General features: G+C 48.3%; 1 protein-coding gene across 2 annotated transcripts in view; it reads right to left on the reverse strand.

Annotated features, from left to right (window-relative positions):
* SEMA7A (semaphorin 7A (JohnMiltonHagen blood group)) overlaps nt 1–18,301 on the reverse strand; it is an 80,872-nt gene that overhangs the window by 44,477 nt on the left and 18,094 nt on the right. The window contains exon 2 of one of the 2 annotated variants that reach the window (XM_065412602.1): nt 9,675–9,821. In XM_065412602.1, coding sequence (XP_065268674.1) covers nt 9,675–9,786 — 112 coding nt within the window. In that variant the 5' untranslated portion in view covers nt 9,787–9,821. Of the gene's footprint in view, nt 1–9,674; nt 9,846–18,301 lie in introns of those variants that run through there. The other variant, XM_065412601.1, reaches the window with a different exon arrangement.

Here is an 18,301-nt window from a genome sequence, read left to right on the forward strand (position 1 = left end):
TGGGCTGGGTGCTCTGTGCTATTGGAGACTGTAGCATCACCCCAGCTCGAATTCTAGAGTCAGCCCCAGAGACCTAGTGGCAGCAGGGTAAGCCTCGATCCCTCTCGTGTGCATTTTTAAATGGAATCGTACAGTGGGGAGGGTGGAATCTGGCTTGACAACCAGAGAACAAATGAGCTTTAAACATCCCAGGCTCCTAGGGTGCAATTCTGCAATGCGCCTCCAGCAGGTGTAGCAGAGATAGCCTAACCCAGCAGATGGAGCAGGGGAAAGATTGCTTAAAGCAGGCTGCATTAATTCAGTGCCTGCCCCCGGCTGCTGCATGCGTCCAGGTGTGGTCACAGGAGGGAGAACACTTCCCCTGGGTCGATTTCCAGCTCTGACATTGACTTACAGCATGACCTTGGGCAAGTCACTTTGCCTCAGTTTCCCCATCCGCATCAAGGTGAATATGAAAGGCTTAGAGCCCTCCGTAGGGCTGAGCATAAATAAATGCCTATCAAGCACTTGGAGAGCCTCGGACAAAGACAGACCATCGAGGGTACCGGCTGCATGAAGAATTACACTAAGGCAGAATACGTACATTTCAAGAGCTCAGCCCTTCTTTTCTGAAGGACTCAAAGGCCATGGAACCTTCCATCTCCAAGGTGGAGGCTCCTCTCCCACCCAGGTCTGTAGAATGTTGCCAACTGACTGCACCTATCTCAGGTGAGCAGCTGAATCTCAGTCTCTGCCCCTGGTGGGACAGGGGTCCACATCACAGAACCATCCCTCCCCAACCACTTGTCCCCTTTGTGGACCTGGGTCTGAAGGGACCCTAGATCCTGTGCTCCCCTCTCACTCCTGGTCAGCACCCAGGCACATGGGGGGAGCAGAGAGAGATAAATGTGAGCTACTTTCTCCCCGCACCTGATCTGGGGATAAAGAGAGCCCTTTACGTCCCCCCACCCCCACTGCTTTCCACCCAGCCTCTTGCACTTTACAAAGAAAAAGCAATTTTGGGGAAATTTGGCATGAGGAAGAAGCTCAGTTAGGAGAAGAGACTTTCTGTTCTCCAAAAAGCCTGTGGGTGACAAAGAACAGTTTGGAGAAGTTCTACCTCCTGCAGAGGGACCTTCTGCTTGATTAGCAGCGGGCACCACGCACATCTTTAGGGGCTCCCTGCACACCATTCTAGGTACTTCCCCTGGCTCCCCATCACTGCAACAATAAGTTATTTCAGTACCTAACTCGCATTGATTTCAATGGGAGTTAGACACAACTACCCTTGGGGATCTGGACCTGACTGCTTGGTGGGCCCCATCCCTTCACTAGGAATAGGGAAGGCAATTCAGACTCCAGGGAATTCAGTCTTTTGTCCAGATTGCGCCACCAATGACCCATCCTCACCGCTGAGGCACAGTAGTCACTGATTATCTATTTACATTCTTTCCTTCCCCGCCTGTGCCAAGTCATAGTGGTAACACTGCTGGATATAGTATTAGCTGAAACTTAAACCAGGGGTGTGTCACCGAAATTAAATTATCGTACAAGCTGGCAAACCGTCATGACTTCCTATTCTCACACTGAGTCATTCAGTATTCCCTTAGGTTAAGGAAATGCTTACTGGGGATAATGATACAGACCTCCTCTGTAAAGCGCTTTGAGATCCACAGATCTCAAATGCTAGATGAGAGCTAGGGACTATCATTTTTATTCCCACCATGCATAATTAGACTGTGGAACTCACTGCCACAGGAAGTTGTTGAGGCCAAGAACTTAACAACATTCCAAAAGGGACTGGAGTGATTTATATGGATAGCAAGAAAACCCAGAGCCATTGTAATTATGGACAATAATAATTTTGGAAGGAGTATTAAACTTCAGGGCTTCAGTCATTCCCGACGCATTAGAGATCAAAATGAGCCCTAACGTGGGGGCAGATTATCCACATCTGCTACTGTGCGACTCTTGCACCTTCCTCTGAAGCATCTGGTGCTGCCACTATCAGCAGTGAGATACTGGGCTCATGGACCATGGGTCTGATCCAGTCAGGAAATCTCTATGTTCCTACTGCTATTGGAGATTCTTCTGTCACCCAGGTGAGCTGGTGCTTTTGGAGCAGGAGGATCTGTGTTCTAGTCCTGCTGAGCCATGAAGTGAACTGGGGCCAGTCACATAGGTCAAGCTACTAACAGGACTGACCTTGCGCTAGGCAGCATATGGAGCCAGGGCTAGTTGAATGTACAGGATGCATTTTGAAATGGACACTGATTTCTAAATCCTGTATGCCAAGTAAAGCAGCCTGAACTTTACATTGTTTATTCCAAACCTATTTGTTTTCTTCACATTCCTATAGCAGGAGGGGAGAGAAACCACTTGCTCTGTTTGGTTTTAAAATGTTTTGCACTGAGACTTAATTACGCCAACGTCACCCCCAGAGACAACGACCACAGAGCAAATCTGCACCACTGGGAAAGGGGCTTTCTACTGGAAACGCTGATGCTGGTAGTTCCATCCCAGGTGCCTTTTCTCCTGGGGGAAACAGGGCTTCGGTCATGGGAAAACAAAGCTGCCTTCAGCAGTGGAAACACCATGTAGCTTCCTTGCTTTGATTCTTCCTCTGCTGTTTCACTTTCTTTTCTGTGAATCAGCCCCAGTGAGAATGGAAAGGTTCCCCACAAACCTATGGCACCCACGGTCTGGGGGGCCAGGCTAAGAGATTTCTGGGCAAGAAGAGAAGATCAGGATGAAGTGGCACTGACCACACATTACACCCACACAGGGATCACGTGCCAAGTGGCGGCGGCTGGATTGGCACAGCCCATCAGCTGCAGGGGAAGCGTTTGGTACCAGGCTCCCTGCTCCTCATCCTCTCCCATGTGGCTGATCCAGCTCCCTTCAGACGAGGAAGGGTGGATACAACAGCCATGGGCCAAGAAGGTAACTCCCAACAGAAGCAGATGCTGGCACAGTACAGACACTGCTGTGGGCACCTACTCCTGACACACCAGTGCTGACCCACTCCTCTAGGGGTGCAGCACCCCCCCCCCACACACACACACACTCACTCCAGCCCTCCCCACCTCCCGGAGTGCTTATGTCTGGTCAGTCATACACAGCTTTTGGGTCTCAGGGACACCCCTCCTGTCAGGCCCTGCTGCAGCCCTTGCAAAGGATCTGAGGACTGGGGTTGGAAGGCACCAGCAGTGGATGAGCAGGCTGGTTAATGAGAGGAAGGGCTGTCAGATTCCATCTTCAGCGAGGACGCCAATGGACGGAGTCTCAACCTGGGGGTCACCCCCCATGCATATGCCACCATTATAAACTTCACAAACGCCTTATTCTCATCTGCCTCACATCGAGCAGCATCCCATAGCATAACAAGCTGGATTGAGACGGAGAAAGTCTTGTACTGACTACATAGCACTCAGCGTATAGAAGATGGATTGGACGGAGGGATGGTAACAGGCGCTGTGTTCGTAGACCTACCAGTGGTATACGATACAGTCAGCCAACAAAACCTGCTTGCCAGAGTCTATGACGCGACGCCTGACCACCACACAGGGTGGCTCATCCGATCTCTCCTGGAAAAAAAGACTGTTTTCACGTAGAACTGTGTAAGAAACAGAGCCACTGGAGACAAGGGAATGGCCTCCCACAGGGCAGTGTGCTAGCACCACTCCTCTTCAACCTATATGCCAATGAGCAGCCCATGCAGATCAATACGAGGAGCTTCACATATGCCGATGATCTATGCAGCACGTCCTAGGAGAAGGACTTCGCCACCGTCGAGAACCGACTCACACGTGCCCAGAGCAACCTTTCAGCTTATTACATTTAGAACCAACTTTTTGCCAGCCTGACCAAGACACACGACGGCCTTTCACCTACGCCATCGAGAAGCCAAGCGGAAATTAAACATTACCTGGGATGGAATCCAACAGTGCCAGACCGGTGGGCCAGGGGGCTATGCCCCCCCACTTTTTAACATGGGCAGAGTTTGGAGGAAGGGGGAAACACTGCCCCTCCCCCCAAACCGCAAGCCTCGGGCGGGCACGGAGCAGTGCTGGAAGGGGCTGCGCTTCGCAGCAGGGGAGCTGATCTCAGCATTGCTCCACGCCTGCCCAAGGCTTGCAGTTTGGGGGGAGGGGGGGGACAAGGCCCCCAAACTATGCCCATATTAAAAAGGGGGGGGAGCTATAGGGGTCATAAACAGGTGTCAGCGGCCACACCCACCCTGCCCTGATTGCTAACTTGAAGTGGGGGTCTTGGCTAGATGTGGGTAGGGTTCCAGTGCAGTGCCAGCTGTGGACTGCTCACGGAGCTTCCTTCTGAGCGAGATACACACCAGATGGGCTCATCCCATCCTTCATTGCCCTGCCAGGTAGGGCTGAGGTTAGCTTTAGTAAGGGGTATTTTACACACAGCGCCACCTAGTGGCAGAACAGTATCACACAGTTTGGCCTTCCATTACAGAAAAGCCTAACTACTGCTACTATAACGTAGCATATTGGGCCAGCTCTGTTTTTCCTCTTGGTCTCTTACTTTGCAGCCCTACCACGCTGTAAAGCCGTGTCTGATCTGACAAGCCAGGCTCAGCATGGGATGATCCAAATGTACCTTTTCCAAAGCACAGCCCAGCGGGCCAGCATTTAGTTCTAACTGTGCAAGCAAAGAAAGAGAACACAAGTTACCAGCCTGAACACACTCCCTTCTGCATTGGCAAAGGGAGGAGTGCCCGAGTTCTCTGCAACTCTGAGCATTGAGGGGCTATTTTGCAAAGCTACAGAACTCCACAGCTTCCTTTCTTCCTTCATCTGCACTAGAGGAAGTGCAATGCACCACAATAGACCCACAGGCCACCCTGTCTAGCTTCTGCTCGGACAATGGCTAATGCCAGATGCTTTGGAGGAAGGTGTAAAATCCTTGCAATTAGAAATGAGTCCAAGCTTTGGCATTTGGAACAGGTTCTGGACTCAGTCCCCCTCGAGACCACAACTGAGAATGAGGAAACACCCAATTGGGTCCCAATACCCATGTTTACAAACAGACATGACCTAGCTACATATATACCGATCCTATGTCAGGATCTGGTGGCTAATCTGCAGTAGAGACAGCCAAGCCCACTAGATATCCCTTTAAATAGCATAGGAGCCATCACACAATTCCTACACTATAAGTCCCATCTCTCTTTACAACATGTCTTACTGAATAAGACTATCCCATGGTAGAGGGAATTGCTCCCCACCTCAGCTGGTGAGCAGCTCATGCCCTGAAACTGTGTATTGAGGAATGTGTTAGAATTGCAAGCTATTGCTTTAAGAGTGGCGGAGGAAGGGGGGCGACTGGCCAGCCTTGCAGGCTAAGGGGCTGTCTGAAAGTACATGATCAGAGTCAGTATTGGAAAAGGCCATCTTAAAGCAAGCTGAGCTGAGAGTTATGCCTCTCTGCCTTGGGGAGCAGCCTATTTTCATGCTCTCTGGTTTTGGATTCTTGCTCGTTATTCTGAATTCTAAGAAATGCTACGTTGCCAACTTCCAGCCAGAGTATTTATGTTGTTTTACAAATAATTTCTGTGTGCGCGCTATGAGCACTACAGCAACAGGATTGTGCCAAAACTGGTGATAAATTTGCAGCCCGATTTTGCACTGTTATTCTGGCTGTCTATTTCAGGCAGTTTCACAGCCCACCATTTTCCATGATATTGGACAAAACAGCTTTTTTCACACCAAAATCATGCCGCGTTTGGAATCTCAAAAGCCACTTTTGGCGAGAAAGGGGCCCATTTCCACCCTGAAACGGGATGATCACTCTGGAAGAGGGACAGGAAGCCAGTGAGTGGCTAACCCAGTCAGGGAAGGTAAAATAAACCCTGGATTACAGTTTAGCTCAAGGCACTTTCCTCCAAGCTGGCTTTATTAAACACAAATACACTACCCGCAGAAATCGACCTCTCGGGGATCGATTTATCGCGTCCCGTCAGGACGCGACAATCGATCAACGCTCTTACTCCACCAGCGAAGGTGGGAGTAAGAGCCGTCGACGGGAAGCCGCGGAGATCGATTTTGCCGCCGTCCTCACAGCGGGGTAAGTCGGCTGCGATACGTCGAATTCAGCTACGCTATTCGCGTAGCTGAATTTGCGTATCTTAAATCGACCCCCCCCTGTAGTGTAGATGTAGCCGATTCCAAACAAGAGCAGATCAGCTCAGAACACTGGGTCCCTATTCCCCCCACTCCTCCATCAAGAGTCAGGTCCCTGAAAAAAAATCATGAGATTAGCATAAAAATCTCAAGAGTTGAAACAATAGGAAGTGTCAGGACCGGTTTCCCCTTGCCTTCTGAGCCTGGTCTGGGGCCATATTCTGAGGCTTTGCGCCAAAACCAGGAGGGCTAGAAACTTTAAACGAAAGCTGAGACCCTCAGTTAGTCAGTGGCCTGCAGGAGTGGAGATTTTAAGGAAAAGTGCCAAATAGCGCCAGACTCATGATGAGAGTCCACAGAGTGACTGATTTGCAGCAGCCAAAGCGTTTCTCTCATCCAAGAGCTGTCCCCATTGCTATGCCAGCCCCAGCTGGAGGAGGTTAGAGCCATCAATGATGTGATATACATAGAGAATCACAGGACCCCAGAGCACTTCACAGTCCTTTCGCCATAAAGCAAGGGCAGCTGCAATGGAAGTGCTGGCCTCCTGGCAATGTGCCTCCGTCCCAACCCGGAGGGGCCAAGCTCTTGGAGTGAATGCAGTCAGGATCCCAGTTCTCTGCTGGTGTTAACGGGCTCAGCTCCATTGGAATCAGTGCAGCTCCAGCCAGTCACAGCAGCAGTGAATGTGTTCGTTGCTCTCCAGCCCCTCCAGGTGTCAGGAGCAAATCTAGCTGTGTGGACACTGCGGCTCCTGCAGAGACATGCATTAGCCACCCGAGCGCAAGCCTTGGGGGTCTGGTGGGCTTGAGTGGCTAGCACAAGTCTACTCAGGCTGGGAAGCTCACTCACACCTGCAGTGTAGACACACCCATAAAATCCTTGGTCATTTTTGTTGAGTCCCAGTTGTGGCTGTGGGTTTGGGGATACTGATCCGAGTTAGGTCTGAAGCGGGCCAGGCACTTCCCAGACACAAGGTAAGCTGTTTGGAGCAGGAACTGTCTTATCATTGAAGTGTCTGGAATGCAGGTGGGGTCAGGGTAGGGATCAACAAAAATTATTTCCCATCCTCCTTTCCCCCAGGCCAGACAGCCAAGAGGAGTAACAGCTTTGGGTCACTACCCACCTGGGCTGGATTTTAACTCATGACTAAAGGCATCAGACTCCCTAGTCAATCCTCTCCGCTATCCAATCTGCACCCCCAGCACTACTGGGTAAGAAAGATGTGGGTGACAGGGAGCCAGACTTACACAGCAAACTGCAGATTTCTTAAATTAGATATTGTCACTGGATTCCCAGCTGTTCAGAGAAATCCTGGTCAGGAACCAATAAAGCAGGGGTGGGCAAACTTTTTGGCCCGAGGGCCACATCGGGGAATAGAAGTTGTAATGGTGGGCCATGAATGCTCACAAATTTGGGGTTGGGGTGCAGGAGGGGGTGCAGACTCTGGAGTGGGGCTGGGGATGAGGAGTTTGGGGTGTAGGAGGGTGCTCCGGGCTGGGATTGAGGGGTTTGGAGAGCAGGAGGAAAATCAGGGCTGGGGCAGGGGGTTGGGGCGTGGGGAGAGGCTCCAGGGTGCAGGCGCCGAGTGGCGCTTACCTCAAGCGGCTCCGGGAAGCAGTGGCATGTCCCTTCTCCAGCTCCTATGCGTGGAGCGGGCCCCGACCCTGCTAGCGCCAGAACAGGGCCATGCGGCTGCTTCTGGGAGCCAAGTGGTGCGGCCCGGACCCTACGCCCTGGCCAGGGTGCCAGAGCGAGGCCGAGCCGCATGGTCCAGACCCAGACCCAGCACCCCAGCCGGAGTGGAGCCGAGCCGAGCCCCGTGGTGCAGCCCCGACTCTAGTGCCGGAGCGGGGCTGAGCCACGTGGTCCAGACCCAGCGCCCCGGCCGGAGCACCGGAGCGGGGCCGAACCGCGTGGTGTGGCCCCAACCGGAGCAGGGCCGAGCCATATGCCGCAGCCTCCAACCCTGCGCCCCGGCTCGCGGTTCAGCTTAAAGCGGGCCGTCCCTGCAATAAAGCAATAGGGACGCGCTCTGTCTAAGCCCTTCGGCAGGAGCCATCTCAAAGCATATATTTGCCATCAAGTTTCCCCAGCACTAATTATCAAATGCGCGCCTTGGCAACAGTGTCTCCCTGCATCGCGTGCCGGGAAGCCTAGCTTGCGGCACACGTACATTGCAAAGGCTCCGAGAGGGTAAATAACTGCGTAACAAGCAGCAGGGGAACATGGCCAAAGAGAAACAGGTACCATAGAAACCTGATCGCTTCCGCCTGCTCTTTCCACTGGGATACGCTCCCTTGGAAAGAGGTGTTTGCCCCTCATGTTTCGCCAAGAGGCTGGTGATCTGACTTTTTTTCCTAATGGGAAAATTCAATGGAAATTATCCTCCTCCCTAAAGCTCACTCATTTCCCAGCCACGGATTCTATGTCCCCATCTCCTCCTTGTACCATTTGTCTGCATTATTTGCCAGACAAAGAGATAATAGCGGCACCTTTCTCCTGGATCGCCTTTGTCTGACTCCCCCACATGCTGTGAATATCATTCAGAGGCCTTAATATTCCCCTTGCTCTCCAAATGCCCCTGAACAGCTGCTTCTGAGCCGCACTAATCACAAACTGCACACGGCTGAGGAATAACAGAGAGTTCATAATAAGCTAGGCCACAGCTGGGTGCAAACATGCCCTCAACAAAGAGGCTCCAGGAGACTATACAGGGAAGCTGTTGGGTCACAGACTGACAAGAAATTTTCAGCACAGCTGTCTGCTTGGTTCAGACAAATAGCATATACATCAGGGACACTGCAGTGCCTTCTGTTAATGTCTTTGTACATGGCGTTAATCAAGGAGTTTGCGGAGGGGGAGAGAAACCATCAGTAAAGGCTATTCTGTTCTATACATTTACATGTGCTCCACAAATACACTGTATATGCTTCCTCATCTGTAACCTCACCTCCCTTCTAATAGCTGTGCCCCTCCGTCTCTGCTCAAGGAGAATGCAATACTAAATGTTTAGCGTAGAGCCAAATTGGCGCAGAGACAGCGGGTTAAGTAACTCTAATGAATAGGAAGCTAACTCTTTTACAAGACAAGCGTTTGGCATTTCAGCTTCTTCAGTATCTGTGCAATTCCAGGGAGAGCTGTTACAGTCTCTCTCCAGGAACTGGGCATATCAGCAGCCTTAATTATATTTGTGCAGTTTGGAAAGGGGATGAAATAAAAAAAAAAGTAAAGGTCTCCTCAAGAAAGAGAAATTAAAAATTAAGAAACTGATCAAGGAGGAGAAAGATCTTAATACATGAGAAAGTTGCCAGTTAATATCTTTTCATGTACGACAGCATCAATCTTCCTTGAAGAGGCAAAAATGAATCAAGACTAATCCCACCAAAGTGACTTTATACAGAGAGAAGATATAGATTGTTACACCAACAAGGCTATTCTCCGCATATCTCTTGTAAATGGCACACACTATTTATACATTTCAAGGTTGTCAGATCTGCCTATCAGGGAGTACAAGGATCTGTCAGGCAGTTGCTCTCTGGGACTTACCTTTTGGAGCTGTAATAATTCTAGGATTCACCCTCGAGTGCCCAGCTGTCAGGAGAAACAGGTGGCTGGTCCACAGAGTGAAGAGATAGGCAGCATGTGAGTTCAGACCCATTTCCACAGCTCTGCAAAGAGCTCAGCAGCTTACTTCTGTAAGAACAGTAGAGCATACACTTCAGTGCAAACCTTTGAAAGTGGGTGTGTCTAGAGTGGTTACTCACTCTAGCCAATCAGAGTGCAAGCAGGAAACAGGATGGGGGCAAGGGTGGGAAACAGTTACCCCAGCTAGGGATAAGGGTTTATCAAAGCTTGGAAATTTACTAAATCAGCTACTCTGGAATAAGAGTCCACATGAAGAGTTATGGCAGGATTTCTGGTCTAGAATTTTTGTGGAATAAGAATTCCAGACTAGCTATTTCACTCCATTTCCAAGGGAAGATAAGCCCTGACTCACCATCCAAACCCTTTATGAAGGGAGGCAGGGGGAGTATGATGTTATCATTGACTGAATCCAGAACACCTGTAGATGAAACAGGGAGTAGCGACTGCCCCACAGCAGATCCAATGGTCAATCCCCTCCAGCTCCATACAGCTGTTCTGAGGGAATGTGGTGCTCTGCAAGCTGGAGGTGCCATGGAGGGGTCACTTTGTGCCTGTGGAGACGGATGGGGCAAATCCTCAGGGTTAGAGAGATACTGCTGCCCCCTGCTTGCTTCTGCAGCATTGCAACCTCAAGCATTCAAGAACCATGCGTGCCTAAAAATCATGAGCTTCTAAATAGAATACATTGGGGGTAATTTTTTTCTTGGCTTTCTAGCCTTTGAGGGCCACCTTTACAAGCTTTCTTCTGCCACCATGAAGGATAGAAACTTACTTTAAAAAAAAAAGGAAAGCTGAGATTCTGGTGTATTCCCCTAACTCTGGTGTGTAGGGCTTTTAACTCCAACTAGCACCAGGCTCACGGTAAGAATCACAAAAGTTGGCAATGGTCTGCCAGATGAAAGACAGCATAGCCTAGGGGGTAGAGCACTAGTCTAGGACTCAGAACTGGATTGTATTCCTGGCTCTGCCACTGGCCTGCTGGGTGACCTTGGGCAAGTCACTTTGCCTCTCTGTGGCTCAGTTTCCCGGTCTCTAAAACAGGCCTAGACTTGAGCCAACTGGCAGTCTAGGTACTTACCCAAACCAAGAAACCAATGGCATATTGCCCTACTTAACCTTGACATTGGAAAAAGAGATGACATTAAAATCCCTCCTGTACTTCCAATTTGATACATCTTTCTTCCCCTCCAATCCTATAATGTTGTGCCATGTTGCTGTTCACTTATAAACAGCTATTATGTTCCACCCCAGAAGTGGTGGCATTTTTGTACTCTGTTCATTGATCCCTCTGCACATTGGGCCCAATTTTAATTTACCCCTCTGGCAGTGTGAGCCTTAAAGTGAGTGTAAATGTAATTCATGCCCACTTTAAGGCCCCTTTACATTATCAAGGCAGTGTGGAAGTACATGAAAGTCAGGTCCATCATTTATAAATCAGCAGCGTGGTATATATAAATGTCATTCCCTTTCTAGCCCCAGCAGCTGTTGATAATAGGAGACTAAAAAAATTTTTGTACCTAAAATTTGGGCTGTACACACAAAAGATAAACTATAAAGGAAATAATGTATGTCCTGAACTACCTTAGCTCTGGTTTTGTGCTGTGTGTTTATACAATTAGTGTATTATTTTTACAACATTGCAAAAGTCAGGACTATCTGAATGTGATTAGCATTGTATAAATTATATTAAAAAAATATGAAGATCTTGGTCAGCATTGTGATTTATTGGTCCAATGGGTAAATCATGGTAAATTCAATTAACAGAGCAAAGCATTTTCTAAGAAAAATGGCATTTCATTTAAACTAATATTCTAAAAGGGAAATTGAGTTAGCAGTCCAAAAGATACCATTATGGTCCCCTGAACTACCAGTTGGAAGGTATTTACATATGCTATCTAATTGGTTAACTTTGCACCAATCCTCAGCATTCTTGATACATTTAACTCTGGCCATGACAATTTTTAGTCAATGATGAGCTAGGATTCTCTCTCAGTTTATAATAAAAATAAACACAATCTATCCTTTGCATTAGCTACATCCATGCATTTGATATCCAAGTGTTTTTATCCTGGCATTAAATTTGGCTCTGGACCACAGAATTTAGCTCCAATCCCTCCCAAGGGATCTTGTTTCAGGGCCTATTCAAGTCAGTTGCACTTGGTATAACAGGAAAAAACACTCTTCATTAAATCTATTTTAATTTCTGAGTTTATTCTGGAGTATACGGAAGAGACAATCATTTTATAAATAGCTTGAACGTCAGCCCAGCCCTCCAGCCAGTCACTGTCAAAATGCTTCCTCCAGACGGTTCCTTTTATTTCTAGGTGGCTGTTTTCATACATTTCCCTGTGTGATGGTTCTTGGGTCATGAGTGCGGTAGTTGGGCGTTAGCTCCCTAACATTAGCAGCCTTTCAAGCACTCTCCACCAGCCCTGTCTTTGCCTTACAGTTAACAAGAGGTGCACCCCAGTCCCCGAGGCCCTCTGAATCATCCCCCTCTGATATCCAGCCCCTGACAGACTACTCACAGAAATCCCAGATCCTCTGTGCCCAGTTTTACCTTAAATCACTGCTCCCGTATAATGCACAGCACTTGTAATAAATGAAAGATGGCTGATTTAAGTAGGAAATAGAGATTTTACTAGAAACAAGAGAAAATGGTGGAAACAAATGGTTACTATACAAAACAAAACAAAAAAATCACAAACTAGGGCCTACACTTATTACTAGTTACCTTTCCCGTCTAATAAAGAAGATTTTCCCCTAGGGAGCCCAGATAGCAAGTGTGAATATCAGGACAGGTTTTTTCCCCGACCGTGGGGGGGTGAGGGGGGGAGAAGATTTGGGTAATAGTTGTGTATATAAGACAAAGCCCCTAATATTGAGTGGGTCCTGATAATATTGGGTCATCTGGTCACCCTATTTCCCCCCACCCCCAAAGGTCAGTCTGTTGCAGAGCTGGCAATCAAAGGACAGCAAAGAAAATGTAATTCATACAGGCAAAGAAAAATAACTTGTAAACACACAGAGCAGAAGGGAAACAGGCCAACCCTCGCGAGAAAAAATGATCTTCACATGTTTTATAATTACATTTTATATCTGGGGGTAAAATCCAAGCTTTATTGTTCAGATTTTAGGATTCATTTGAGCAGCGAGGCTGGGCTATTTGGTTGTGCTAGGGTTCCCTTGAACTTACAGCAATAAAACGTGCTGGGGGGGTGGGGAAAAGAGATTTTCATAGACACAAATGGACTCGTTCCTCTCTGTGCCTCTGAAAATCTGATTTGCACTATGATTTCTGAGAGGAGATGATGCCTATTCTGGGTAATAAATCCCTGATCAGTAATCTGGATCTCTGTACGCAGTAGAGGTGCCTTACCTTTGTTTTATATTCCTCACTCCTGTGAGAGTTTAAGCTCTGGCTGTAGGAGTGGAGGGCCCCGCTGAGTGATTCTGTTCTTGAACTGCATGCATATAGTCTAAGCAGAGAGTTAAGGTGTTATCCTATACTCCTCACTCAGGCTGTTTGAGAAGGGTCAATACCAGCTACATGAATAATACTAAGGCAAAATCCCCATTAGGTTAACAGGAGTTTTGGATGAATGGGTCTTTAATTATGCCCAAATACATTTGTTAGTCTCTAAGGTGCCACAAGTACTTGTTCTTTTTGCTGATACAGACTAACACGGCTACCACTCTGAAACCTTTAAAATGTTGTTAGCCTCAGAACTGGCAGGTTAGATCTGGGGACAAGGTAGAATTTTTCTACCAAAGTTGAAATGAGTTGGAGAAGGGGATCCTGAATTATGACACCCTGGGCTCCAGCAATCCCCGACTGGCAGAATGGCCACTGGATCCATAGGCAGCCGGGTATAGTATTGGGCATTTTTGGACACCATGGACCAGACCAGCTTACAGAGTTAGCCTGGACCAGGGAATTTAAAGTTGGTTTAAATTACCTTTACTCAGTCTCACTCCAATTCTGTGCCCAGCACAGCTCGGTCAGACCAGAGAACTTTGAATGGAACCTGATCTGAATGTCAGAGCTCTGCTGTTATGAAAACACAAAATTAATTAATTGAATGCAGGAAGCAGAGCAATGCAATCTTTCTGAAGTGTTTTCATTTCTCATCAGATGCCCAAACCATAACTAGCTGAGCCAGATGCCGGATTTCCCACTTTATCGAGCAAGGGCTGAGGTAAACTAGAAATTAGGAAGATTTCAAATTGTTATTCATGGGTCAGGTGCCAGCCCTTCCCTTAAAAATTCCTGCAGCTTTGAAAGTCAATTTCAGGCAAGTATCAGACACCTCAGTGGCAGATTCTATGCAGTTTTGCCTGAATTGCAATATTCAGATGCAAAAATCAGACCCAGATCAGAACCTCCCTGATGTACATTAAAGAATGACAAAGCATGGATTTTCCTTAATAAACATGTATTTTTATTTAATCACAGAAGGATGATTCCAAAGAACTAGCAATGATCAAAACCCAAACAGCTACCTCACCATTAGAAAACCAGCATTCTTCTCATTAACAGTCTCCATCTGGCCTTTTTCCAGACTGTAAACGAGCAGGACTCACCCCTGCAGCACCTCCTGCTGGTTGTCTCAGGAAATAGCTCTCCAGCCATCAGAATGCCCTCTGCAGGCCAGTGATCCACCTTACCACTGGCCCCAATCTCAGGGTCTCCCCTCCCAGGGGAACCCCCACACCCTATCCCCACCTCACCTCAGTCTTGGCTACTGCCAGTCATCACTTAGCCCCTATTCACTGCAGCAGACTGCAGTGTATCAGCCACTCATCACAGGCAAGGTGGGTCTGGACCTGCTGCCTCACCTACCCGTGGGCTGCCTCCTGCAACCCAAGTGCCCCGTTGGCCTTACCCTAGGCCTGCGGCCTGGGGCTTTCCTAGGCCAGAGCTCCCCAGCTCCCTTGGCCTTTCCCCAGCCCTGCTCCACTCTAGGCACTTCGTTAAGCTCCCTACAGCCTTTTTATACAGGCCAGCTGTGGCCTGATTGGGGTGTGGCCCAGCTGTGGCTGCTTCCCCAGTCAGCCATCCCCAGGCACAGCCCTCTCCAGCTTTTAACCCCTTCTATTTTAGGAGCAGGGAGGGTAGCCACCCCGCTACACAGACTAATCAAAGAAAAACTGGTGCAAGCTAGAACACTAGTTGCAACGGTGATTCATCATTTGTCCCCAGCAAGTCTATCCAACAGAAATAGAGCAGGCCATGCACCTGATGTTTTAATTGACCCTTGTGCAAGAGATAGAGCAAATTAATCCTTTAGTTGCTGAATTGACCGCAAAAAGCAGAGATCTAACAGACCACTTGCTGCATCTTGCTACTCCAGAATCTGTATCTGAAGTGATGAAGTCCTCTGAGCTGTCCTCCTTTTTCAGCCAATGCTGCTAAACTAAGGCTAGGGATGAAGCTTCAAGGGAAACTAACTAATTGTGTGTGATTGAAACACGGACAAATCTTCACCATCACGGACAGAAACAACATTGCAGATCCATGCAACGTACCCTTATTCATGAGTTCCCACAAAATGGGAGCATCACCCAGCCACCTTGTCCCTCCTGCAAGCCTGCCAAGTGAGGTGGGTCTCAAATGGTGCCCTAACTTTGGGCCATGGCTGCTTGAAAGGAATGCTAGGGAGGAATTTTCCCCATGGTACTTGGACGGGGGAGGGTAGATGTTGCCTTCTTCTGATACACTGAGCAGAGGACATCTTTGAGGAGGAGGCTGGCATGTCCCACAAGATCTATGTCCTTTGTTGGCAGGTGGCAGACACTGGCAGCTCTTGGGCCTTCTCATGTGCTAGTTGGATTGTACTGAAGCGGAGGGTGTGCACGCACGAGCATTTGTTTCACTGGTCTCTACTACATAGAGTCAGCACTGCTCAACTGTGTGTCAAAGCTCAGTACCGCTAACCACTAATGGAAATGCTCCTTTAGATAAACAGGTTTTAGGAGCCTGTGCTTTGGAAGCAGGAGGATCTGAATTCTATTCGTGCTGACACAGACGTCCGAAGAGGCCATGGCATGAGCATAAGTGACAACCATGAAGTCCTGGAGAACCATGGGTTTGCACAGTAAAATCCTATTACAAGAGACCAGGATATATACCAGGAAGTTCTAGGGTTTTGTCCTCTTGATATTTCTGCTTGTCTGTGTGATCCCTTTGGGAAGGAGCAGCACATGGTAGCAGAGGAGAAAGGACCTCTCCCAGCAGAAAGACTGCCACAGTTATCAGACAGCTTTCCTTCTGCATGGGCTTTGCTATGTACATGAAGAGGCAGCGATATGAAATAAAGTGAAAGGGGAATGGAAGAGAATTAAACCCTTATCACAGCTGAGAAGGGATATTGTTTGTTCCGGAACTGGCAGGAAGACATTTGAACTCCTAGGAGGCTAAAGCGATCAGAAGGAAATGGAGCTTCGTGGAATTTTCGCCTCGCCATGGCAAAGGGGAGACAAATTAATGGTCAGTAAAAATGAAAGGTGCTGTGACTCCATGAGAACAGGAGATCCTGCTCGGTGCCCCTTGAGAATGCATCCCTGGAATGAGTTCATCAACCACTGCTCTGGCCCCATCACTACAGTAGCTAAAACCCAGATCTTTAAAGGTACGTAGGCGCCTACCTTTGATTTCAAGGGGAGTTAGGTGCCTAAATACCGTTGAGATCAGGGCCTAAGGGTACATCCATACAGCAGCTGGAGGTGTAATTTCCAGATCAGGCAGATGTATAAGCATGAATCTTGATTAAGGTAGTGCACAAAAAATAGCAGCATAGCCGTGGCACAGGCTAGTCACTCAAATACACACCTAGGATTGTACATGGGAAAGTTGCATGTACGACCACCTGGGTTGGTCTTTTTAAGTGCACTAGCTTGATCAGAGCCAGTGTGGCTATACCTACCCAACCTGGAAATTGCACCTCCCAGCTCTAGAGTAGATACACCCTAAGTGACTTGCCCACAGTCAGTCTGGGGTACAGGAGGGATTTGACCCCATGTCTCCCAAATTGCAGGCACATACCCAAACCATCGGACAACCCCGGCTTTCCAACGCTCCCCTTTTCAATCAGATACGCTAGTCCTCAGCAGAGCCAGACCCCTGGCAAAAGTAACAGACGCCAACATCTCAGAAAGCCCTATGGGATGCTCAAGTATTATAGCTGTTTATTAGTTGCATTGCGCTAGCACCTAGGGCCCCAAGGAGGGATCAGGACCCCACCATGCTAAGTGCTGTACACACATATCATGAAAAGATGGCCCCAAAGTGCTTAGGCCCAGATCCTGAAAGGTATTTAGGTTCCTATCTTCCACTGAAGTGAAATACATCGAGCAGCTGGACCTTACAGTCTAACTAATGTTTCCTTTTTCCAGTGTTTCTGACCATGTGTGTGTGTGGGTGGAGGAGGGGGTATATCTGGGATATATAAATGATCACCCATGTTTCTGATGACGTGTGGTGCACGTGTGTGCATGTGTACCTGGGATATATAAGGGGTTTATCGCCAGTGTTTTTAATTACATGTGTGTGCGTGCATATCTGGGATATATAAATGGTTGATCATGCATGTTTCTAATTGTGTGTGTGTGTGTGTGTGTGTGTGTGTGTGTGTGTTCTTCTTCAACAGTTAGTCGAACAGTTGGCCATAACGATCGTTAGTCATTCTGTCCGTTCTTGTGCAGCTGCAAGGGCTTGATGGGCCAAGAGTCCAAGGTCGGAACAGACTTGATCCACCCACATAATAGGGGATCTGCTTCTGGGCCGCCTCCACCCCTCAATTGATGGAATTTTATCCCGGATGTTACAAGCCACTCAGAGAATGGCGTTTGCTGGAATGCCTTGTGGCATTCTAGCGACACGTTTGAAATTTAAGATGCCATCTGCGGACAATGGCCCCAATAGTCTGTAGACCAGAGCGACTGTAAATGTCTGTGTTACTAATGAAGTCATTCCACTTTATGCCCGATATACAACGTTGGCTTTTTGTGTGGAAAGCCTCCGGCTTTGCCCGGTCTCAGCGGCATAGTGTCCATGTTTCACAGCCATACAGCAGTACGGGGAGGATATAGCTCGAATAGATCCTGAACACGGCTGTTGTACTGAGATGATGTTAGTTCCATATTTGTTATAAACAACTCATGGCAGACACTGTGATGCCAATCCGGTGAAGAACCTCCGGGTGAGAGTTTGAGGAACTGGTGAGTATAGAACCCAAATAGCAAAAGCTGGAAAAGGCTTTGACAGTTTCATTATTCAAAGATTGAAGTCACTGGTGGACCAGATCCTAGGTTTTGCAGCTTTGTCTGTTACCGTGACCGACCTTGGCTGACTCCTCCTCCATTTGCTGGAGTGCCTCGTGAAACCTGTCTGGGCTCTGTACTAGGAGAACAATGTCATCAGCGTAGACTAGGTCTGAGAGCGAGAGATCACTGATCTGAATGTCTATTGACCTGACAGAATGCTGCATTACGAAATCCACTGCCTCACAAAAGAGCACAGGGCCAAG

This window comes from Emys orbicularis, chromosome 10 (genome assembly GCF_028017835.1).
Source record: "Emys orbicularis isolate rEmyOrb1 chromosome 10, rEmyOrb1.hap1, whole genome shotgun sequence".
NCBI lineage: Eukaryota > Metazoa > Chordata > Testudines > Emydidae > Emys > Emys orbicularis.